General features: G+C 39.2%; 2 protein-coding genes and 2 non-coding genes across 5 annotated transcripts; 1 reads left to right on the top strand and 3 right to left on the bottom strand.

The window, feature by feature from the left end:
• Window positions 1-4,094: 4,094 nt before the first annotated feature.
• Window positions 4,095-18,073, top strand: CMKLR2 (chemerin chemokine-like receptor 2). Of its 2 annotated transcripts, none has more exons than XM_085066231.1 (2): window positions 4,095-4,252; window positions 15,390-18,073. In XM_085066231.1, the coding sequence occupies exon 2, from the start codon at window positions 15,406-15,408 to the stop codon at window positions 16,450-16,452; it is 1,047 nt and encodes a 348-aa protein (XP_084922357.1). In that variant the 5' UTR covers window positions 4,095-4,252; window positions 15,390-15,405; the 3' UTR covers window positions 16,453-18,073. The 2 variants fall into 2 exon arrangements, with proteins under 2 accessions (XP_084922357.1, XP_084922356.1); XM_085066230.1 differs by lacking the exon at window positions 4,095-4,252 and adding an exon at window positions 13,614-13,935.
• Window positions 18,074-20,790: 2,717 nt separating this feature from the next.
• Window positions 20,791-24,337, bottom strand: EEF1B2 (eukaryotic translation elongation factor 1 beta 2). Its single transcript, XM_085066239.1, has 6 exons — window positions 24,204-24,337; window positions 23,891-24,013; window positions 22,759-22,882; window positions 22,315-22,381; window positions 21,495-21,620; window positions 20,791-20,998 (listed from the first exon to the last, which is right to left on the bottom strand). Exons 1-6 carry the CDS (start codon window positions 24,281-24,283, stop codon window positions 20,844-20,846), a joined length of 675 nt encoding a protein of 224 aa, XP_084922365.1. The 5' UTR covers window positions 24,284-24,337; the 3' UTR covers window positions 20,791-20,843.
• On the bottom strand, window positions 21,868-22,001 carry LOC146434565 (small nucleolar RNA SNORA41). The gene has a single exon (XR_014853583.1). It is a non-coding gene; the product is annotated as a small nucleolar RNA SNORA41 (small nucleolar RNA).
• Window positions 22,454-22,533, bottom strand: LOC146434566 (small nucleolar RNA SNORD51). Its single transcript, XR_014853591.1, has one exon. It is a non-coding gene; the product is annotated as a small nucleolar RNA SNORD51 (small nucleolar RNA).
• Window positions 24,338-24,756: the final 419 nt, after the last annotated feature.

A 24,756-nucleotide genomic window follows, 5' to 3' on the forward strand; every position in this document is an offset into this window, starting at 1 on the left:
TGTCAAGTTGGCTGGTTAGCTATTAAATTAATATAATCTTTAGCACTCAATGACATATATCAGAAGTTTGGTTGTCAAAACATCCTCTGAAAATTCCATGGATTTCAAGTGTTATCTAAGTGGCAGGTATAATCTCTTATTTTAGTGTCATACGAATATAGAATTTGAATACCTGTGGTCTGAAAGTTATGTAGAAAATAATTCCTACTTATTTGTGGAAAATGAGGGAAAAATGCACATATAGAAGCAAAATCTATAGAGGAAAAAGGGTATTTCTAATAGAATTTTTCCCAGGTATCATATAAAAATACATTATATAATAATACATTACATACATTATATAATAATATATAATACACATATCACATAATAAATGTAGACGATAATAAATTATTCTCTAATATTTATTATTTTATAGAATGTGACACTCTGCTGACTGTGTTTGCAGGAGTTACATGAAGTGCTGCAGCTTGAACTGGTATGTATATACATTCATATATACACATATAGAAATATATGCTTGTGTGTTTTGACCTGACTAAAGTAATGAGAATTTCTGCAGAATTACTGAATTTCTTCAGTGTGTTATACATTAAAATCTTTCAGATTGTTAATATCATCACAGAAAGAGGTGTGGACCTGCCTAAATGAGCCAAACCTTTCTTCATTGGGTGTGTTGTTCAAATGTGTTGCTGGAGAATTTTGTCGTAGTTGCTGACTCTGGTATATAGTGGGTAACTAAGCCACAAGTAAACATTACAGCTTTACCTAAAGGATAGGCATGAATAGCCATTAGTTTCACAGGAAGGGAGGAAATGACCCTTTTCCTGATTGTCAGGTAGTTAAACGTGGTCTTTCCAGAGTGGATTTTAGTCGATGAGGTATTCAATGAGGACAAAGGAGCAGTGAAGAATTACTTTTCTAAAAAAAAAACTGAACTGCAAACAACAGTAAGTAGTTGCTTTCTTGTGTTGTTCATCTTAAATTAGCCCTGAGAAAAACTAAATATCTTTTGTTTGACCTAATTTGTAAATTCGAGGTTTGTACAATTTAACTGAGTTAGTGAACATTGATAGGGTGTTGATTAGTGCTGAGATTATCTGCACATACTAATAGGCAACTTGATAAGATCCAGTGGTCCCAGCAGTGGGTATAATTGTCTGAACTATCAGGCAATTGTTGGCAATCCAGATAAATTAAGTTACTTTTGGTTTTTTATTGTTTTGTAATTTGTGCTTTGGTTAATACTGGTAAAGCATTTCTGAAAGTTTTTCCCCTGTATTTTTTCCTCATACATCCTCTTTTTTTTTGTTTTACAGGGTTAAAAAAATCCCAAAGAATCAGAAGTGCTTTTAAAATTAACTTGGTTTTGTATAGACCCAGTTTATTTGCTGCTGGATGACCCAATGTCTATTATCTGTATAATAGACATTATATTAAATCCTCTCCTTTGTTCTTTTTCCATCAGGTATAAAGCAGTATCTCCCTGCTTTCCAAGCTCCACGCGCACCGCGTGCTCAGGAATACATGTCCCTCTTCAGAGCTCTCTGGTGTATTGCCATACTTAATGTAGGGTAAAAATTCCAAGAATTTGATAACTTAGCCCGTTGAAAAAACACAAATAGCATGGCAAAATAAAATATAACTTCCAAATAGAGAAAGGAGAAAACATGAAATCAAACAAGGTATTTTTTTTATTCACTAATTTTCTTCCACATAGCATATAACTTTCACAAAGTTATCTGAGATCACACTCAAATGATGTCAGTGGTTAATGGGTTGCACAAAAGTGTATATTAAAAAGGCATGTAATTTGTGACTCACCGTTCCAGTTTCACTGTGTCTGAGCATAGAAAGAACTAAAACAATGAAACATTTAGAGCCTAAGCTTACATTCTTCAGGGATTTAAGATTTCCACTGTGGTTAATCAAAACAATATACGACTAAAATGCTGTATTTAGATCTGAACAGAAAACAAGCAGAACTAAATTCTTTCAGAATGAATGCAATTTTGCTTGTAAAATTCTGTTCTCTCTTTTTTTTTCTTTTTTTTTTTTTTCCTCCCAGGTAGGTTACTATGCTGGTTATACTGTGCAAATTGGGTAATTGCTCATCAAAGCAAAAGTCCTGTTCAATGGAAAAGGAGCAAATTTAGGTAGGACAGGGAGGGAGAAAAAGTATTTTAAATGTAGTAATCTGCTATTCTTGGAAAAAAAAAATCTGATTTCCTATGAAACTTTCCTCTGTGAAATGACTTCTGGGCCCTCAGCATTTGTTATTAAATATTTGATGCAGTAGTAAGGAAGGATGAGGAAAATTGCTAAGTGGGATTTAATCCTCCCTTGGTTTTGAAGGATGGAAGAGCTGAGGTATTAACACCAGTATATGTTAGAGTAGTCACAAACCTGTTTCAGTTTATGGTGAAGGAAACAGCCCCTTAAGGACAATTCCTCACTAACCCAGACTGCAAGAATCCTTTGCACTTTTCAGAATGCTCCCTTCACCGAGATTGAGAAGAGCATTTGGCAAATTGTGACTGCTGGGGTATTTATCTTTTCTTGTGGATCATGTCTGGGGGTTATCTACCCATTAAATTCCTCTTTTGTCCTGCTGAAATAGTACTGAGCAAACGTTTGAATTAACTGCCTTACAATAACTAGATTTGGCAAAGTACCTAGGGAGGCACAGACTCGTGCCATTACAGGCAAAAAACCCTCGGCAGATCTGCTGTTAAATGCTGACTGAATTTACCCTTACTAAAAAAGAGATAACTACTAATTAAAGAGCTTTTATCGGTGAAGATTCACCAATCAGTTACCTAGAGGAAAGAGGAGATCTTTAAAATGCAAGAAATAAACAAGTGAGGTGCTTTCCTCAGGCAACCTCCTCTGTTTGTCTCCATATATTCACAGGAATCCTGCTCCCCTGTCCTTTTCTCATGGTCAAGGGGCTCTGTGCATAGTCCCCATCCTCCTTTCATGGAATTAGAGGCTTTCCCACTCATGTACAAGCTTTCAGTATTTAAAGTTTTATTGGCAGAACAAGAGGAACTGTCATGGAGGAAGAATGAAGAAGGCTAGTTTTGCTAGGAGTTTTTGGTTCCTGTTAAGAGAATCTGTGGTCTGTGAACATAAAGAGAGTTGCCTAAGAAGTAATAGCCTTGCTAACCAGATGCTGAAATCCCAGTTTGGCTGATCTCACTAAGCACTTCACTCTTCTGTGGGGATTTTTTGTTGGTTGGTTCGTTGGTTGGTTGGTTTGTTGGCATTTTTTCTAATTTTTGACTGGAATCAATAGATTTGAAATCTCGATGATTTGGCATTGACTAGATTCAATCAGTGTTGAACATATTACATGTTTTGCATTAGTGACAGAGGAGTACCACTGTTAGATTATTGCTTCCATTGCAGGGTAGGCTGACAGATGCTTAGCTGATTTAAAATGGCATGATGAGTGTGGTACCATCAGAGTCAGGTAAGCTATGGTAGGTAGATACTAGTGGAATAACATTTCCATTTTATTGACTGAGAAATTGAGCGGCATGGAGGTCATGAGGCCTGGCCACAAAACTCATCAGGCTCTTTACAGAACTGGGAATCAGGCCCAATTATCTAAAATCCAGTTCAAATTCCTGACCAGAATACTATCTGACAGAGAGAGTCACTAATTAGTGTTTTGACGAGCTTACTTCTCTCTTACACACACAAGGAGATTAATCTACTAATCCTAAATACCAAATGAATGTATCACACTGTACAGTTACAAAATGATGCTTTCAGTGTGACTTTTTAAACATCTTTCAGCTCATTCAACATTATTTTCTATAAACCAGTGTGCTTACAAAGAAATACTGTTCAACCTCTTCTCTGCATAACAAAAAGCAGCCCACAACTGTAAGGTCTCTTTCCATTCATCAGCCACCACATCTGTTGCTTGCTTGGACACTGACCAAAATGATTCATTCACATGTCTAACATTTATTTTTGGTGAAATACTGGGATTATACAGCATGGCAATATTTCAAAAATGGGTCTAGAAAACCAAGGGAAGTTGGAAACAACTTCCTCAGCTGAAAACAAACTCGGCGTTATATCATTCTGCAGCTTTATTAGAAGGAAGGCAGTAGCCAAGCGAAGCAGCTGGAATCACACTGAAGTCGCTCTGAACTCTGCAGATCATTTCATTCTTCCTTCTGCTACAGAGCTCACATCTCTGATTTACAGTGCCTTTTGTTTCAAAGAACTAAGCAAGGTAGGTCAAACTCTCTTATATTTAAAACCTTTCTCTCCCTTTCCTTCTAAATAATGTGTCTCTACTGCTGCAACAACACTTGCAGGCAAACGCTGTAAGGTGGTGTAGCATGTACTGGCTAAAAGAGCTTCTTGGAAGAAAGAATGTGATACTCATTTACTTCAAAGATTACTTTGAATCACCCCAGCACCAAGAAAAGATATGAAAGGGTGCATGAATTTAATTTTCAATTCCTTTTGAATATGTTAATACACAGTTCAAGGAGTTTTATCCTGTCAGAGGATGGTAAGTGACCTTGACTTAAATGTCTCTCTCCCCTCTGTGTTCCCCAGTGTGTTTGGTTTAATTTTTTTTATTTGCTATGGGATAGTGTGTCTTCTATAGCTGTAGCAATTTCCAGTATTATTAAAAAAAAATACATCTGTTCTGATCTGAACAGATTCTACAACGGAAACTGGAAATCATTTCAACTTAAATAGCAGATTAACAAAATAATTCTGAAGAATTACAGTTCTGCAGAAACAAATAAGGTTTCTGTGATCTAAGCTAGAAAGTGTGTACGTTTTCCTTAACCAGTGTGGAATAAGGTAGGATATGGATCTAGCTTTCATTAAGTGTATTGGAACATGTTTCCTCAAAGTGACAATAAGATTTGAAGCCTTGTGTACTACCACACAATGAGACAGGAACAGATTCCACCTCCTATTCACACTTAGTGATAAGAGTGTCATTGTCACCTGTTGCCTTTCTAAATGTGATCTTGCAAGCCAAACAACATCCCAGACCTGTTTTTGTGGACTTACAGAACGTGTATACATTGAACATTGTCCATTAATTAAAACCTTTGCTTTCTAGCTGAATAAAATTGTATTACTGAATAATATAAAATGCTTACTAATTCATAGCTAAAGAGAAGAGAGTCAGTAAGGGTATGTCAGGGTAAAGGAGTTTGTCAGAGCAGATTTGTAGAAATGGATTTCAGAATTAACTTTCCTATGATAGCTTACTTCCACTAGAATCATATTATTGTTCTGCCTCAGCTGAACTAGGAAATGCAAATATTTTGATAACCCAATTTACTTTGGTTTAATCTCACTGCAACTTCTGGCCAAATTTAAAACATTGTCAGTGGCTTGTGCCAGGCAGACAGGATAGAGGTCCTATCAAATTGACTTCAATCCTAGGGATTTTATATGTGCCATGGTGGACATTGGAGTCCCCCTCTACTGAACTGAGAATCTCCTTGAGTATGGCATAGTGGGAGTTATTTCACTCTCGAGAATGAATTTATGGTCTGGATTGTCTAATTGCCTTTGTGGAAAGGGATCATAAGTCAGGGAAGCTCTGTATAAGGATTCCTAGGCAGGATTTGATTATGGATTTTTTCTGCACTATTGAGGGCAGAGGAAAAGTGTTGATGGAAAGAATGCACTTTCTGTGTACTGTACGTTGTACATTCTTTCTTTTCATTTTAAGAATTTCTTTTTCTGCTGACAACCATATGAACAACTTCTGAAATGCTTAGATTTGTGTTTATTTCTGATAGATTGATTCAAAAGGAAAATTTATATCTGTTTCCTAATAAAGCCAGTTGCCTTAAAGAATTTTCTTTTCCTTGTGCTTTTGTTTAACAGACACTTGAAGTCTGTGATTTTTTATTAGATAATAATTTTGTATTAATAACTCTACTATTCCAAGCATTAAGCAGCAGCTAGGTTTCCAGGGGATTGTAATCTATTGAATGCTCTTATTATCTGCTTGTTTATTTATTTAGTCTTATGGAATGTGCCAGCAGTTCAGCTGTCTCTCTTACTGTGGTGGCTGGTTGTCTGGCTAATTTGCACTCATTATTTCTGATAATGGTTTAATTTGTGTTCTTTCAGTCTAAAGCTAGCAGTTTCAGAACAGTGCAGGGCTCTGTTGTGGCTGTCTTTGCAAAAGAGAGTTGACTGTGAGAATCAGTTACTTGTTGCCTCTTAGCAGAAGAAAGGGATTTCTGTGACATTGGTAGGCAGTGTCCGAGTGACATTGGTTTTAGAAGGGAAGATGCCATCATGCAGAGATGAACTCTCTCACACATGCTTTTACTTTTACAGTGTTCTTGAGGCTTCTGAGACAAAAACAAAAAGTTATGTGTCCTGAGAGGTAGCATATAGTACTTCCAGGGGAGCTCAGCTACTTCTGCACGCTATGTATCTTTAGTATGTTCCAGAGGCTGAGGACCTTAAAACAGGAGGAAAAAGCTGTGTATTAGACCATGGTTGCTTTTTCCGAAGGGAATTTCTGCTGGCTTGTTGCAGCTCTCTTATACTTGGGCCACCATTTTGCTGCAATTCTTTAGATGAGCTGAAAAGACCTGCTGCAGATAAAATAATTTTTCATTACTGGGCTCAGAAGGAAGCTAACAAAACCAATTGCTGCAAGTCAGGCTTGCTTGCAAAGGTTATCTGCAAAGGCCAGCGCTGTGGAAGTCTCCAGTCCTTGCCAGGGACAGTAGTTAGCAAAAAGTTTGTAGCATTCTCCTTCTCTTCCCCTAGCCAGGCTCTCTTGTCCCTTTTTGATACTGCTTGAAGGATGTATTTCAAGAATCACAAGGCACAAATATGAAGAACCAGCATCTTTTCCCTCTATCCACAGGAAAGATATTTTCCTCTTTATTCTTTTGGCAAGTTATTCTGCTTCCAACTCTACCTTCAAATTTACTGTTTGGCTTTGGGCAAGGAATATCTCTTCCTTTCCCTACTCTTCTTGTGTCTGTTCATTCTTTTTAATTATAAACAAAGTAGGAATTGTCTTTCATTATGTGCATATAGTGCCTAGATCCAATGAGACTTTGATCTCAAGGACTAGGGCCTTTGGGTACTTTCCCAACATAAAATACTTGCTTCTTTCAACAAGTGTGAGCCTGGCACACAAGTTTTTATTCCCTTCTGAGGCCTTCTAGAGGAGAGAAAGTGATGAGTAGTAAGTTCTATACAGTTAATGTAATGTCACTTTCTACACTCCCATCTCTTCTTTCTAGTGATCCTCTTTTAATGACCTTCAGCTCCACATCATTTTAATGAGATATTTTGGAAATGTTAAGAACCATTGCCCATTTAAGAAACCTGAGTACTGTTAACTGAGGGTGTTTTACCATATCTGGCAGAGTCAAGTAAAAAGTGATTTGCAAAGGTAATATGGAAACCCTGTAAAACCAGTATTTCCAAGCTCCTAATTTAATGCCTTAATCATAGGTGCCATCAATTCCTATCAGCGCTGGGGAACGTTCCAAATACCATATAAGGGGGATAGATAAATCTTCAGTCCTCCTGAAATTGTGTTTAACAAGACGAATTTTTCAGTTTTGCAGGAATAAATGTGGTACTTATTATAGACTTGATCTTAAAAAATAGTTAGCTTTGTATGAGTAGGAATATTAGAATAACACGGATACAGAAGTGGACACCCTTAATCTACTGTACATAGTGATCCTACTATATTAACTGTGAGGACATAATAAAGTATGCTATCCAAAACATTCCAGCTGATAAGATATGTACTAGCAGTATTTTGGAATTGGATGTTCTGATAAACCCATGCAAGAGTGATTCAAGAGGAATATAAGCATAGCAATATTACATTCATGCTAGAAGAAACTGTTGATGTATATTAATGAGGAGTAGAATAAACCTAGGAAAACAGAGATCAATTTAGAGGGCAGTGCACAGCCAAGCATACTGTAATAAGTGACTGGGAAATTAATCTGTGAAATTGAATAGGGTATAAGAAGGCATGTTAGAGGAATGAGTTCTGGTGCTAGTTTTCTCTAGGGTTATGTCTTAATTCTTTTTTTAAAAAGGACTGTAAATAGAGCAAATTTTACTCTATTTTTAATCTGTTATTTGATATGTATTTTGTATCTGGAGAGAGTGTTACTTTGGATTTTTTCTGTAATGACCTGTTGCTACCCTGCAATACCTTTAGAATAGCTGTTGTCTAACATATGTTTAATTAGTCTGCTGAGGCAACTGCTGAAAAACCATCTCTGCATTTATTCTTTCTCTTCTATTCTCACTTTGCTACTTGTTGTTAGGAGGCAGTTGCGATTAAAGCATGTGTTTGTTGAAACAGTACAACCATTTAAAAAACATGCTCAGAGCTGCATGATCATATGATGATCCCATGAATGCTAGTCAAAATCTTCTTTCATCACAAATATATTAAACAGTTGCAAAGTAAAAATCCTAAGTAATTTTTGCACGAAAACTCAAAAAGCCATAATGAATTAGAAATGCAAGCATTCATTATCTCATCAGTCCAGGCACTGCGAAGCTGAGGCACTTAAATTTTTTTAATCGGTTCTCTCTGTAACTCTAGGTATGTAGTTATTATGGTGGCTTATAGCCAAAGAAAGTACTTCTGGCATTTGAGGAGGAATAGAAAACACATGAAGCTTCCATGGAACAATGCTTCATTAGTGTGTTACCGTACAGCCAGTAGGATACATGGTGCACCTGCTGGGCTCTCATCTGAGAGCTGTGTTTAATGGCTCTGAGGTGTCTCCTGGGACTGCAGAGAAATGTATCTGACAAGCAAATGGTGGAATTTCAGGTTCCTTTTCTCTTCAGTGCAGAGAAAACAGATCAGAACCCATAAGGGCTGCCCAGGTAAGTGCTGTCTTCCTCCACCTCAATGGACATGGTGGCACAGGAGAGAGCCTCCCTTCAGGAAGGGGAAGGAAGGTCTCCCAGAGGTGAAGCCGTGGTTTCTTCACTTCGTCATGAATGAAGGGACAGTGCTAAATTTAAGGAAGGAGGATAGGTCTGTGGTTGAACCACTAGACAGGTACTCTAGATTTAGCAGGTGGTTTGATCAGAGACTTCCTGTGGGTCATTCTCAGCATTCTCATCTGTAAAGCAGACTGATGATACTTCTCCCTTGAACCTTGTTTCAGTAAGAGTTATGAATACTGAAGCATTATGACTGGTTATGTAAATACTTTGGCAGTGCTGACACATACAATACATAAGACAGTTTTTAAATCTCAAGTGGCACAGTTTAGCTAAACGTCTATTTTTTTGGTAAGAATATTAGAATTATTTTTCTCTAAAAATGGTGATACTTTTAGGTGTTTCACAGATATGACCAGTCATTTTCCTGACTCTGATGTGCTATTTTTGTGGTTATGTGATTTGCAGTGGCCACAGCAACACCTTACATTTCAAAGGAATATTTAAAAAGTTAGTTTTACTTTTAGCTGCATTAACAGAAGGGAATAAGAGCAGAAACAAGTGCTAACTCTGGAGTTTTCAAGTGTATCCCCTTTGCCAGTGCGTATCCTGGGGACATCTGTGTTTCTTTGTCACCTTTGGGAATGGAAGACTTGGTGCTTCATACCAGCATGAAAATAAATCCGTTTTGATGATACACAGTTGCTGGTTCCAGACATCCATCAGGTATCTGATTGTGGAAATGGTACACTGCTCAATTACAACCATTGTCTGGAAGATATTTTATATTCAGGCTAGAACTACTGTGGTACTTTTCCTACTACAGTGTCGCTGTTGAGCAGCTAGCAGAGTAATGAAAGCACCAGTTCTCAGTGGCAAGAAGGAAAAGGCCTTTATTGTTTTGATTTCATCATATATATAGAGTTTTCAAAAGTCACCCAGATTGGTCAGTCAAAAACCTCCCCCTAGGCCTGATTGGCCAGGTCTGCACCGTCCAAGTCTTGGGACACTGTTTTTAATAACATCCAAACCTTATCTTTATTTATAAAACACAAAAGGATTTCTCATGAGAAAGACCTGTGCTAGCCACACTACAGCAGCCTTATTTAGATATAAAATTGGATTTTCCGTTTCTTGTTTAACATTTCCGTGTTGGTAAAACTGCTGCTCTGAAATCATAGCTTTAGCAATATTAACTGAGTCTGTGCTATATGGGTTTGTTCATCCTGATGTAACACTCACTTTGTATAAAATGCTATCAGGCTATTATCTGGTCAAATGACTTCAATACCACAGAGGAGGTGGTGTGTTATGACTAACAGGGTCATGTTTGGCCTTGCTCGAAGAAAGTTGTTTTTGGCCTAAGTTTTAGGAGATGTCTGGCTAGTACATTGCATATACATTTCCAACACTGCTTCACTGAGAGACATAATGGTGAGTGATGGTTATTTGCATTCCTTTCTTATCTGCTAGAACAAATACATCTCCCTTGTGGCTCAAAAAGGTTTCCAGTCACATGTCATATCTGTTTTGACCTGTTCTAATTACTGAATTCAGGATGACATGTGAAGTAATTAGGTTTCCATGTATCTAATGACGATTAAAAGGATAGTCGAAAGACAGTACTGTGAAAGAGAAAATGTAGACACAAACCTTGATTCAGCTTTTGTGTATACTAGCTTGAAATGCTCATTGCCTAGTAGCTTTGTCTGCAGGGCCAACTTTGGGCTTAAACTGCAGCATAACTATGATTTAATTTTGTAGTGTAAGTGTATCAGGCACCTCCTGCTATAGGAATGTTTCCGTGTAGAGGCAACTGGTTATCTTGGCTTTGTCCTTTTGAGGGAGAAATATGAATCCATGACAGTCTGTAATTTCATCAGTATTCCTTGTGAGTTTTAGAATCTATCCTATGTCTTTGTAAAACACTTGCCAGAAATACATGTGTACCTCTAACAAATTTGCTGTCTTCTGAGTTTTGAACTTTACAGATAAACTACCATGTTTATGTTTCTGAAGCTAGATAAATTCAAAATTCGTCACCTCAAAAGTTAAAAAAAAAATTATGAGGGCTCTCAACTAAATTCAATACCTGGACATACTTACTGACACATAGTTTGACAAGCAGGCTTTAGGTGACCTTTTGTGAAACTAGTTGTCCTCCAACTTTTGACTTTTGCAAATGGCAGAAGTTGAAGTGATGCAATCAAATAAGCTTTCCTTTAGCCACAGATAATACACATGGAATGTGATGTGCTCACAATTGTTCAAAAAGACAATTTTGAAAGGAGGATTTGTGTAATACATTCCCTCTATGAACTGGACTGTTAAGACAGCCAACTCTTCAAACCATAATTTCCCTAGTAAGTCAGGAGCCACTACTGTGACCTCTGAAACCAATTTAGCTGGCCAGAGGCTCTAAACACCATTTATCGCACTGGGAAAATAGATTTTGGGGACTACCACTCAAATATTTGTGTTAATTTTTAACTAACATAGACAATGAATAAACTCTTCCCTTTGACCTTTCTGTAAAATTCAAAAGTAATTAGGACCAAATGTGAGAGAGAGAGATTGTATGGGCTGAGCCCTATAGACTGGCAGTGTAATTCAGTTAGGTCTTAACTTGTGTGGTGCCCAGGGAACTTTGAACCCCCAGGAGGATTTTGCTTCAAGTGAAGTGGGTGGAAATTGCAACTTTTTTGTTTGTTTTCTTCTATTTTAGACTGAAAACCCAATGTAATTCAATTCCAAAGCCATTCTGCTGACCTCAGGGCTGAGGTGTGGAGGGGTCAAACGACTTCCCCTGGTCAGACAGGATGCATGTGGCATAGCCATGAATAGATTCCAAAGTACTGGTCCCGTGCCACAACTCTAAGGCCATTGTGAGTGTGACAAGAGCTGTTCTATTTTAAGCAGATCCAATCATTTGTCCAAGTTGTCATTATGGCTCAACTATAATAGTGGCAGAGGACGTGAACTCTAGGTACTTTTAGTAAAAAGCTATGAATATGTCAACTGAGATCCAAGTCTGTAATTCCCTGCTGAAATTCAGAGAAAGACAGTTCATGCAACACATGGTGAAGTCTTTTCCCAGCAGATCTGTGGCTTTGTGTTTTAGAAATATTTCCTAATGATCTGTATTTCTTGGTAATTCTGCTTTCTGTCCCAGGATCTAAAAGCACCAAGTGCCATCCTGCGATATTCCTGTGAAGTCATTGAGTAATTAACTTCTGTTTTACAGAAGAGGACAGGAAATGAAACCTCCTGGTCAACTATTTTCATAATTAAGCAACTGAATCAAGGAGGCTCAGTTTTTAGAGCTGCTTGTGACCTCAGCAAACAGGAATGGACTCGTCAAGCAACTGCTGAGTGTACACTTTACACAGGGTGTTTGCTATTTAAAATAAAATTTTTGAAAAAGGACAGGATGAAGTCTAAACTTGGCTATATTAATCCATATGCAATAGAACACTGTTCTGTAACCTGTGGCTGCTCCCAAGGCTTATTGGCAGGCCTCAAACCACACTTTCCTGTTTATTGAAAAATGTTTTCCATGCACTGGCTCCCCAGACCAGCAGACACTGAGCCAGTGAACTGCACCAAACCTCCCTTACCCTTTCTAGCAGTTGCCTTAAAGCCAAGCAGAAACTGCTGTCTAGAAGTATTGTTTTCTCTACTGAGCCTCAGTTTAAAGGCAGGTTCATGAGAATTTTTCCAGGTTGGAAAGTAAGCCATTTTTCAAAGATCATACAGGAAATTAGTGACAGAGTAAGGAACACAATTAGATTTCTTCATAAGACCTAGAGTTGAACTGCAAGACAGTTCTGACTCTGAAAATTTATTAAGTTTAGAGTCATGTATTAAGAGATATTCTATTTCAAGACCACAAAGAAACATCCCTGATAAAGTACGGTTAGTGGAAAAAATCTGTGTCCTTATTGATGCGAACCAGTATAACTCCACTGACAATCACCTACTGTTTATCTTTTTCAGGACAGGGCTTAATACCATGAGTTCTGCTATTGAAGTGCTTCATGTATGTCAATGGCAGAAGTAAAGGTTTCTGGGCTTTGCAAATGTAATTGGCAGTCTTTGCTGAGCCCCAGCCATAGAGTCTAATTTCAGCATCTGTGTACTGGGAGCAGTGGGAAGCAATGTTCTTTCTGCGTTTTCACTCCCACTGCTAAAGAGTCACTGCGTTGAAGACTAGAGTTAGAGATAAGGAAAAGTATAAGCTTGGAAAAATATTTGCATTCTACAGGTGTGCTCTTTCAATGGAGTTTTAAACTACAGGAGGCTTGGGAAATATTTGGCATTTATTTAGGTATGTGTTTTTTCTCCTGCTATACATAATCTTTAAAATGCTAAATATAAAATTAACATTGTTGGGCAGTAGGCAAGTGTTTATCACTGTCATTATAGTTGGATTTTTTTATTTGTTTAGTTGCATAAATTTGATTTGAAGGTATAATTTTTTGTGTAGGCAAACCCACTTTAAAATCCAGTTATTAAACTAACTGTCCTCTGAAACTGTCCACATGTAATGTTCCAGATGTTAGTGGTACTGCTCCATGTTTATACTCTTCTCTCAGCAGCTGTTAAGCTGTTTGAAAAAATTACTCAGATGGGTGGTAGTGGTATTTGATGCAGTATCCACCCCCAAGGGGCATGTAATTACATAAACGCAGCCCAATAAGTATCATTTTATCAGGACAGCAAACCAAATAACATTCCTTCAGCCTGATGTAAATTACAAAGGCTATCGTAGCCTCTTGACAGAACAGGCTGTGCTGACTCTTACTACATATTTTTTTAATCAAGCGATATAAAATTACACAACCTTTTTTTCCTTCCTTGTCTATCCATCTACAAATGAGAAGTCTAATCCTGCTAATGCATGTGCACATGCGTAGCTTCACTAGTGTGACTAATCCCTTCAAACTGAGTGAACTACTTTGTGGAGGAAAGGTGAGTACATGAATACGAGTTTGCAGATGTGGTTCTGCAGGCAGTGTGCTCTGGAGACCCCTCTCCTGTTGTCCTTAGCTATAATTAATGGAATTGCAGGAATGCAGGGCTGAGTTCCAAAAGTGCGGGCTGAATTTTGGTTTCGGAATGGAGGTAGCACTTAGAAATGTAGCGGTAGGATAATTCACAGTACAGCTAATGGACTGGTTGTATTCTGCTCTCAGGCACAGGTTTTCAGTGCAGCTGAGTCCAGCCAAACAATTCAGCTTTAAATGATGACAGAGTTTAGCAGAATAATTGTTTTGATCATTGCAGATACTTTTGTCTGACTGTGGCCACCTGTAATGTGCTGCAGCTTTGTCTACACTGTGAAATAATACTGTGAAATAACTTCTGACTGCTTTTCTTTTTGGTGTTCAAACTCTCTTTCCTGTCTGTTTTCTCATTAATTTTTTTTCCCACAGTTTTGGTTTATATTTCACTTTCCCCTCCCCCTCACCTTCCCTCCCACCCACAGAAAAAATTTCAATGTGAAAAATCATGTTGTACTTTTAACTTCCAGAAGCATTTGCAGGAGAAGAAAACAGAAAATTCTGCAAATTCTGTCTTTAAAAAAATTTTTAAAAAAAGAAAGAAAAAAGGATACACAAATAGTTTCATTTATAGCTCTTACAGTGTGTTTTATGTTCATGGAAAGCTTAATTTTGTTTCATCTATTACCTGTCTCTCAGCTCACTAGTGGAAGAGTACCTAAGTTGTATGTATTATCACTGCAATATGTTCTGTATATTTCCTTCTCTACATCCTTTGCTGTGTTAAGGAAATCCAATACTTTAAATGTGCCTGAAAATCATAATTTCTTGATACAAAGACAGATATATGAAAGAGATTAATAAACCCATGAACTTTTAGTTGCTTGAGAAATTGCTGTCTGTCATTTTGTTAACTACAGGCAGGGGTGGTGGGTATAATTTTATAAAAGATGGCTTCCTGGCATTTTAAGTGAACTTTTTTGCATATATAGATGTCTGATGCTCCTCTGATTTTAGACAGATATAATCCATAGAACTTGCTTCACAAAGGAACAGAGCAATAAAATACGAAACCTGACCAGAAAAGAATAGCAAAATCATACTTCAGTAAAACTTTGCATCTGGTCTCCTACAAATTTATTGGTGATACTATGGTCAGTGCTGACTTTTAAGAAAATAATGTAAGGAAAACAGTTCTTGAAGATTTCAAGTGCTGTTTTGATTTGAACATTTCTTGAAATGCTTGTGACCAAAATTCTTCATGAGCTTTGTGCTAGCATCTGACAGATAAAAAGTGATAGATACGTGAAACTAAAACAATGTTTTTGGTTTATGACCAAGAACTTGAAAGAATTGCTGTTTACTATTTACAGTGCAGTAAAACATTTCTCCTTTGACCAATTAATTTCTTTTCTTCCCCAGAAAGGAACTCTGCAGCATGACATTTGAAGACTTTGACAACTACTCTTATTTCTATGATCTGTCTGAGGAAGATGAGTCACCCCAGTCCTCCCTCAGCACTGCCCATATTATTTCCCTTTTCTTTTACAGTGTGGCATTTCTGCTGGGAGTGCCAGGTAATGCCATTGTCATCTGGTTTATGGGCTTTAAGTGGGATAAATCTGTTTCCACACTCTGGTTCCTGAATCTGGCCATTGCAGATTTCATTTTTGTTCTCTTCCTTCCCCTCTACATTACATACGTGGCAATGGGCTTCCACTGGCCTTTTGGGAAGTGGCTGTGCAAAATGAACTCCTTCATTGCACTACTTAATATGTTTGCCAGTGTTTTCTTCCTGACATTCATCAGCCTTGACCGCTACATCCGCCTCGTCCACCCAGTCTTTTCCTACAAATACAGGACTGTAAGGAACACCCTCGTTCTGAGTGGAATCATTTGGATGTCAGCTGCAATTATTGGTGGCCCTGCCTTATACTTTCGAGACACAGCTACAGTTCTCAACAATGTCACCATTTGCTACAACAACTTCCATGTGCATGACAGAGAACTTATCTTGCTGACACATCACATTCTCATTTGGGTGAGGCTTGCATTTGGTTACCTATTTCCTTTAATGACCATGGTTATTTGCTACTCACTGCTGATTGTCAAAGTGAAGAGGAGAACTGTATTGACTTCTAGCAGGCTTTTCTGGACCATCATTGCTGTAGTTGTAGCTTTTTTTGTCTGCTGGACACCGTATCATATATTCAGCATTGTGGAGCTGTCTGCTCACCATGATGAAAACTTGCATGACTTGCTACAGGATGGTATTCCCCTCTCCACTGGCCTTGGTTTCATCAACAGTTGCCTCAATCCAATCCTCTACGTTCTGATAAGCAAAAAGTTCCAGGCCCAGGTGAAGACCACAGTGTCTGAGGTGTTAAAGCTGGCCCTGTGGGAGGTGAGCCGCTCAGGAACGGTCAGCGAGCAGCTGTGGAGCTCAGACAATGCGCCTGTGCACTACTGTGAAACTGCCCAGTGACTGCTCTTCTCACCAGCCCTCTCCAAAAGAGCTGCCAGGAGATTTGGAGGCGTTCTTGACTTCACATCTGCCAGTCAGATGTGCATCTTTGCATATACAGTTTTCTGTAAACAGCTGGCTTAATTGCACTTGCTGCTTTAATTGAAAGATTTTAAGCGACACATGATTTGGATGTGTGTCCTTGCAATGCACATACAGCCTGAACTGAAAGTTATCAGCATAAGTGGAATATTTCTAACTGGGCTTTTGATGACGAATGTTGTAATCATGTAGTTTTGCTGTGGTTCCATACCTCATTGATATCAAAGGAGCACATAATAAAAATATTCCTCCTTGCCATTGCTGATGCCACTCTTAATTGAGGCATTTTTATCCAAGGCCGTGCATCAGAGGGTCATGAGTCTCCTGATTGCCTACTTCTGCCTCAAGGAGGAATCCCCTGGCTACATCCCACCTACGTGAAGGTATTAGTGGCTCCACTCTGCAGCTGGAGAAGAATCCCGAGAGAGAGAACAGTGAATTACCTCCTTCTATTGTCAAAAAAGAAGAATATGGAAATAAAATGTGTCTTCTCCCAGAGCTCTTATAGTCAAAACAAAGACACATCATGTATTCTTGTGTTTTTAGCACCAGCTGGGTGCAAAATACTGAGCACGTTTCATATAGGCTGATTTGAAATGTGCAAAGAATTAATGAAAATATTTCTTACAGCTTCTGTGCCACACTTCTTTTTCTATGTTTAAAATTTTAGTCCTACAGAGGTTTACAATTATTGTATATAACATTTTGTTTGCCTTGATGTCAAGGTTAAAAAAATGGGTGGGGTGAACTCATCAGTATTCTGTTACAAGTCTGTAGCCAAATTCAGACTTCTTTTCCAAGTAAGAGGCAATCCAGGAAATGCAGTCCACTCCCATAAGAAAGATGAAGTAGTCCCAGTTATGCTGTATTCTGTTCCAACCTGTTGCTTGCTGCAGAATCTCACATGCACCAATGCAAATATATATATACATGCTATGTGGAGCGAACCAATTTCTCATGCAATACCACTTAATTAAAAAGTTGAATGTGGAGCAAAACTCCAATAAAAGTAAAAGCATAGAGCTTTTAAATTTGAATTATTTTTTCCTAGTTTTTGGCCTAGGCATGTAGAATAAAAATGTCTTTCATATAATCTACTTAGTTTATGTGGCCTGCCAACACACATTAGTAGCATTTATACTGTAATTGAAGCCTTATATGTAAATAGACTTGCTTTTGTATAAAATATATATCTGTATACATGAGCACATCCAATATTGGTAGCTGCATAAAAAGAAACAGTCTGTGATCTGTAACTATTTCTTCGGGCTCTGGTTTCAGTCAGAGAGTCAGGCAGGATCAGTGGAATTTCAGTGTATTTCCCTTTGGGCTGGAAAGCTGGTAAGCAGCATTCTTCCTTTGAGTCATTTGCTGCCTGGTACATAGTTACTCATAATAATATTTTGGCACTGTGTTCCTGAAAGTGCCTAAATCAAACATTTTGCCGTTTTTCTTTACATGTTCCCTGACATCTTTCTAAGAATGATGTACTCTTCTGACTGTAGTCCAAGTGAAGTAATAAAATTATGTTGTTTCCAAAGAGCATGTTCATTTGCTTTTCTTAGCAGCAATATCTGGTGACTGTCTTTTCTTACAACAGCTCCTTCCTAAAGATTTTGGAAGGTGAAATCAATCCCTGGCCCTTTCTGCTATGGGAATTAAGGTTCACTTCAGCTTTCTTCTTGCACATCAGCTGTGAGCACACACACATTCCTATTTCCAGCACAGAGACTGATTTTCAAATGGGGGAGCATATATGTCCCATCATATATGACTGCATAACTGAATAGAAAGTGTGGCCTGAAGCAGACAGGAGACAGAATAGAATTAAGGCCAAACCCAGCCTTGATCTATGGAATTAAGTGGATTAACAATTGTGCAATGTAACTATGACCGTTCACACCAAGATCAGTTACAGAATTATCTGTAAATCTCTTCTTTGAGAGTAACACAAGATACCTAAACAAAACAGATAATGATCTAAGCTTCTGTTCCCAAAGAGTCTCCAAAACAATACCAACAATTCTATGCTGCTTGGTCTGAGGAACACTCATTCAACTCACCGCAATGGAAAAAAAAGGCCAGAAAAAGGAATTTGATTTATCACGCAAAGAGATACTATAGAAATAGTTATTGACACATCTCATAATAGACAAGCTCTATTTACTTTTATCTCTTTCCTGGACAGTTTGTGTATCTGAAGGTTTTTATGTAGATAAGTTTTTGTTAAAACTGTTTTCCCAGTATTCCTATATCACCTATTGCAGTTATGGAATTTTCTACTGATCTTTCTGTTATTGGGTGCACTTGGGATACTTGCCTCATTTAATCCAGGGTGCTGATTTTTCACAGGCACAATGACACAGCAATATACCAGCACATACCCAAATGCTACACAAAAACACCTAACATAAACACAAGTGGATTGAGTGGAATTCTCCTGCCCACATGCCTACCTATTTTCTTACTGGGAAGACTGAGCTCTCTGGGTTTTTTTTTTTGTTTGTATTGTCCCTGTGCAGCAACTTTCCTTTTAACAATAGGGGGAAAAAATTCCAAAACCCAAGACACAAAAGAAATCTCAACAACCAAAGAGTCTGTACATGCATGCTTAGCATGAAAGTAATATACACACACAAATCCAGTCTGGCAGGTCTCATGGATGACTCAGTGCTGTATTTTGCTTTAATTTCAAGGCCAAGAGTATAAAGGTAAGCAGCACATTGAATGGGAGGTCAGAAACAGTGATGGCCAAAGATAGTAAAACCTGTATTTTTGAGGCAGAAGTTTTAATAATTTGTTTTGTTGATATGGCATTTTCCAATTTCTTGCTTTTAACAGCACCATGATGGAATTGGTTAAACTAAGCTACCTGATTTAGCAGCAGCAACAGCTCAAGAATTGCCAGAGAAAGGGTACTGTGCATTAGCTACACACAGGATGAAGTTGGTCCTTTAGCAGTTAGGTTTATAGAAGGTGGCAAGTGAGCCTGTAATTATACTCACTTTCTAGTCTTTAACACTGCTTTTAATCTCTAGGAGGCAGATTTTTTTTCTGAGATAAATTATAAACAAAGCTCTTACATAATCTGAAGTTGGCAGACCTTTAAACAAGGAGAAAGAGGACCTGCTGTGCCAGATAACCACACAGACGCTCTGTGAAAAAAAGAACAAAAAGAGTTAAACTGCTCCTGTCAGGCTTTGACACTGAGCATCTTCATCTCAGAGTGACCAAAGTGGCACATAAAAGGCTTCCATTTCACAGTCACAATAAATCCTGTCAGTCCAGTGCAAGGGCTAGAAATGTGAATTAGACTGGAACATTTACAACTTCTACAGCTTTTACATTTGTACCATTTCTATGGATAGTTTTTGGGAAACAATTTATTCCTTTTAGGTTCTTCAATCATTAAAAAAAAGTCAAAATCAGTCTAGAAACCAATCTAAAGCTGAGTAAACAGCTCAAACTGATGTTAATTTCACTACTTTTTATATCCTTGATGTGTTTGCATTTTCAGTAGTTTTTTTTTAATTGCTGTTTTGAAGTCAGGAGCACATGCCAAGTTCCTTATGTAACCCGGGGCTCACTCCCAGCGCCAGCCCTGCTCCTTGCGGCAGGTGCCAAACCCGGGGCAGCGCTGGGCTCGCTGCGCCCCCCACAGGCACCGCCCTTGCCACGCAGGGAAGCCGCTCCTCAAAGGAAAAATAAAAAATACTCGCCGTTATTCCATTGCAGAGGTTTCCAAGCCTCAGAATGAAAAATAAAACTCCAAGTCATACAACAGGTGAGAAGGTACCAGTGCTGTCTCACTCAGGCCTCATCTCTAGAGCACTGCAGTCATTTGGAACTTAGCTTCATCTCACTCTCACTGGAGTTTTACCTTCCAACAAAAGCCATGGTGCACTTGGTAAGTCACTACCCTTACTAAACAAAAGGAATTTATACTACAGCTTACCCACTAAAACATTACTTGCCTTTTGACTGAGCTCTTTTCCCTTAAAGCCATCCCTCCTTCCAGAGGAATTACAGACATTTCCAAAGATGCAATTTCCTCCACAAATGGAACAAAGAGCATTTCAGTATTTTAAAGGCATGTTAATGGTAACTGTGAAGTGATGGCAAATGTAAATTTTCTATTTTCTCTTAGGTACTACAGTGAGGTGTCAGAGCAACCTTGAAATTTAGTTTCTACTTCTGTTTTACCCATTAAGAAAACCTTACATTTGTGAGCTGGATTACTCCAAGATTTTGAATTATGCACAGAACGCATTTTTTGCAACAACATTTATTCTAGACATATCAAGACTTAATTAAATCTTATTGAAAGCAGCTACATCCATTGATTGTACATAATCTTCAAAAGCTGTTATTCTCTCTTCCAGCATATCTGTTCCAACTTTATCATCTTCAACAACGCACTGGATCTGAAGCTTTTTGATACCATAGCCAACAGGTACTAGCTTGGCTGCAAAACAAAAAAGGCATTTAGTACTCCTTAATTGATGAATCTCTTAAAAATACATATGTAAGATTGAACTGACCAAAGCAATTTGCAGGAATACATAAACGCAGCCTTTGTTCCACATTGTGGACCATCCAATTAACAACCCAGTATTCATTACAAATGATTGAAAAACGGTTTCTTTCTGTGGACCTCCACCCCTTCCCCAAACCAGTGATGTAGGTGATAAGGGTGTTTGTTTGCTGCATCAGGAATTGTACAGGGAGATGCAGGATAGCAGATCTGAAACTTTTAAAATCTGTGTTTGAATCTTAACCAGACTGCTGCACTGATACACTTCTGCCCATGTAAAGACACTGAAGTACTATAGTATTGCAGTTCTGTTTTGCCAGCTCCATTTCAGAGCAGCAAACAGTGACCACAGGTCCAACTACTCATACATTATCCCAAGGGACTGCACTCTCTCTCTTGCCCTGCTCTGAATTTTTCCTGTACTTACAAGATCCCCAGACCAAGCCATCTGCTTGAATGCTTCGAACACACTCCTCCAGTTTGGCCATGTCTGTCTCATCATCCCAAGGTTTCACATCAAGCAAGATTGATGACTTGGCAACAACAGCTGGCTCTGGAGGAAGAAAATCACCGTGAAAAGGAAGGAATTTTTCAAAAACTCATGAATTACAAACGAGTTTTATGTAAAACAACTTTTTTAATTTCATGAACAAGAACCTGCTCACATTGCTGTGACAGGCCTCTGGTAACAATGTGCACTTCTGAAGTACTGCAGCTGCGCATATCCCAACGTTCCATATGCAGATACATTATATTCTTGAGAAACAGTCCCACAAGAGAATACAGGCTTAAGTGCCTGACAGTGTTTGTTACATAGGAAGTCCTTTTCAGAAGATCTGAGAAGGAGCTTAAAGCTGTGTAACAGTTTATTTTCCACAGAGGGAATACTGCAACTGCTACAGTTCTGAACAGTTCCAGACCAGTAGCTGTGGATTAACTTGCATATTGCAGCCGTTTCTCTAAACTTTCAAAGAAAATTCTCGAGTTATCTCCACTTATATAGGAAGCTGAGTCTCTGTAAAGAACAAGCAGGAGGAGTGCATCAAGCAGAACAAAAAGTATGTTAACACTCCGATTTGCTGTGGGAAGGCTGAGCTCAGAAACAATTTAAGTGAAGCCAATTACTCCTGTCTCATTCCAGTCAAGCTGATCTATTATTACAGTTAATTAGTGTTTCCAGCCACCCTGTTCAAATGCATGAAAATTAACTCAAGCATAAAAGATTAGGAAGTTCTTGGCATACATACTTTTGGACTTCTTTGATTCATACTGGGCCAGACGCTCTTCCCTCAGTTTCTTTGCTTCTTCACTTTCCTGAAAGAGAAATTTGCAATTACACAAAAGCACCAAACCCCCACATCTTCAAAGCACTACCAAACTGACTGGCATCTATTCAGATAAAAACAAATCATCACAACTGTCAGCCGAAAGATGGTGATTTTTTGTTTTATTCATCATGTAACCAGTCAAAGTTGGACAGTTCACCTCATTCCAAAACTCTATTTTCTCACTTTTGAGGTTTTACCTTCCAAGCTTTCTATTCTGCAAAGATAGCTACACTTGAGAATTCCAAGCAGGATCTGTTATCAAGGTTACAAATATAAGTAACTTAAACTAGGTCAAGGTGAAAATCAGCACACCAGGGTAATTTTTTAAAAGCAGTAAAAGTAATACTAAAATGTCACAAGTACCTCCTCATCATCAGATCCAAAAAGGTCAATGTCATCATCATCTTTGCTATCTGTGGCTGCACCTGTTGTATCCTCAACATCAGCAGGACCGTATTTTCCCAAAGCCTTCTTTACTCCTGGCAAGCTGAAAGAAAAATGCAGATATTAGGAACCTACTTAAATGTCAATACAATCACTGTCAGCTCATCAGGGCACCTATAAATGCATTTGTAATGAAAACCTTGTGTTCAAAGGAATAAAAATCCAATTCTGCTACTTGAAATCAAAACCTCTTAAAAGACAGCCCCCAGCTCCTGACGTTCCAGTTGAGCAATCTGTGAATATGGGATTTGCTGTAGCTCATCAGTGCAAGTATGATGCTGCCCAACACTGCTGCTCCAACTAAGCATGTCCACAGAAAAGCTTTTTTACTGTAATCCTTTATCTGCAACATATTCTGTCTAGGATGAATTACTAACTTCTTGTTCATGCTTTCCCAGAAATACTTTCTCTTGTTTAAAAACAAGTAAGTGACTGAAAATACACTATTGCACGGTAACTGTTACTTTTATAAGTTTTAGTGAGCACTTTACCCTAAACCCTCACTCTCAACAGGGTAAGGGACCAGAACCCCTGAGTTTACCTTCTCCCATGACTTATATAGTCTGGTTCCCTTAGAATATGCTCATAGTTTAATTGCTAATGTGAACTGCTGTTACTGGAGGCACAAAACTGGCTTTTGTTTTCAGGAATTTTAAGTGGTTTCCAGAGTGGACTTTGTGAAACAACTTTAGAAAGCAGTGCAGTAACACTGACCCCACCTGTGCTATACCTTTATAGAAAGGCCTGCAGTCTCCATGGATGTCAATACAGCATATTTCATGAACACTTAAAATCACTGGAAGAAAAAAAGGTAGTATTTCCTTCCAAATATCCCTTTTTTTTACATGTTCTTCAGTATCGCAAATCACTGTTTTTATCTCCCATAGTGACAGAAGGTCTGCCCTGCTTCTGGAGCTGTTTGTGTTCCAACGACAACACAAACTGCCACGTGGTGCTCCTGGAAGCCAGTTTTGATTAAACTCCGAGAAACAAATGCAACAATTTGTAGGCCAGCTCGCGGAGATATTGCAACTTCGCAGTTGAACCATACCTTGCCTTTTGCTTTTCATACGACTTAATGTGATTGTACCACCGGAGTGCATGGAACAAGTCTGCAGGCGGCGGGGCAGCGATCGCTTCGAACACTGCTATGTCAGCCTGCGAAGGGACGTACCTGCAGGAACAAGCCGAATTAACCCCTTGCTCGGGGAACGCACAAACACGTGGAGCAGCAGCGGCCGCCGAGCAGCGCCGCCCGTGCAGCTGCCGGGGTGACTCAGGGCCCTTCCGCGTCCCCAGCGCCTGTCTCCGCCAGGCCCGACTCACCTTCCCCGCACCCCGGTACCCCCCACGCCGCCTCTCACCCCTCGATGTAGCTCTTGTCGGCCAGGAAGTCGTTGAGGACGCGGAGGCCCGCGGCGGACTTCAGGTCCCCGAAGCCCATGGCGGCGGCGCGACACACACGCAGCGCCCGCCCCGACCGCCACCGCCGCGGGAAAGGGCCACGCCGCGCCTGCGCCGCGCTTATAAAGCTCCCGTATCCCTCCGCGCACTGCGCGCAACCGTGTCCCTCCGCGAGAGCGAGCTGCGAGGTAGCTCCTCACGGGTCGCCTGCTCTAGAGTACGGAACTCCGGAGGTGCGGGGAAGCATCGGAGTAATAAAAGTGAGGCCGGCTACGAATACTAGAAAGATTTGCGACCTTACAGGCGTTTTGTAACATTATACTGTCGCCACACCCCGCCCCGCTGCCACAGCGGAAATTGCCGTAGTTGGACGAAGAAAGGGGCGGAAAAGGACGGAAATTGCCGAGGGAGGGCAGTGCGTATGACGGTGGCCGAAAAGGCTACGGGCTAGCGGCGGAAATTGCCCAGTGTCAGCGTCCGCCGAGAGCTTGCCGGAAATCCCCGAAGCGGCTC

Source organism: Lichenostomus cassidix, chromosome 7 (genome assembly GCF_008360975.1).
Source record: "Lichenostomus cassidix isolate B80296 chromosome 7, HeHo_3.0, whole genome shotgun sequence".
Classification (NCBI taxonomy): Eukaryota; Metazoa; Chordata; class Aves; order Passeriformes; family Meliphagidae; genus Lichenostomus; species Lichenostomus cassidix.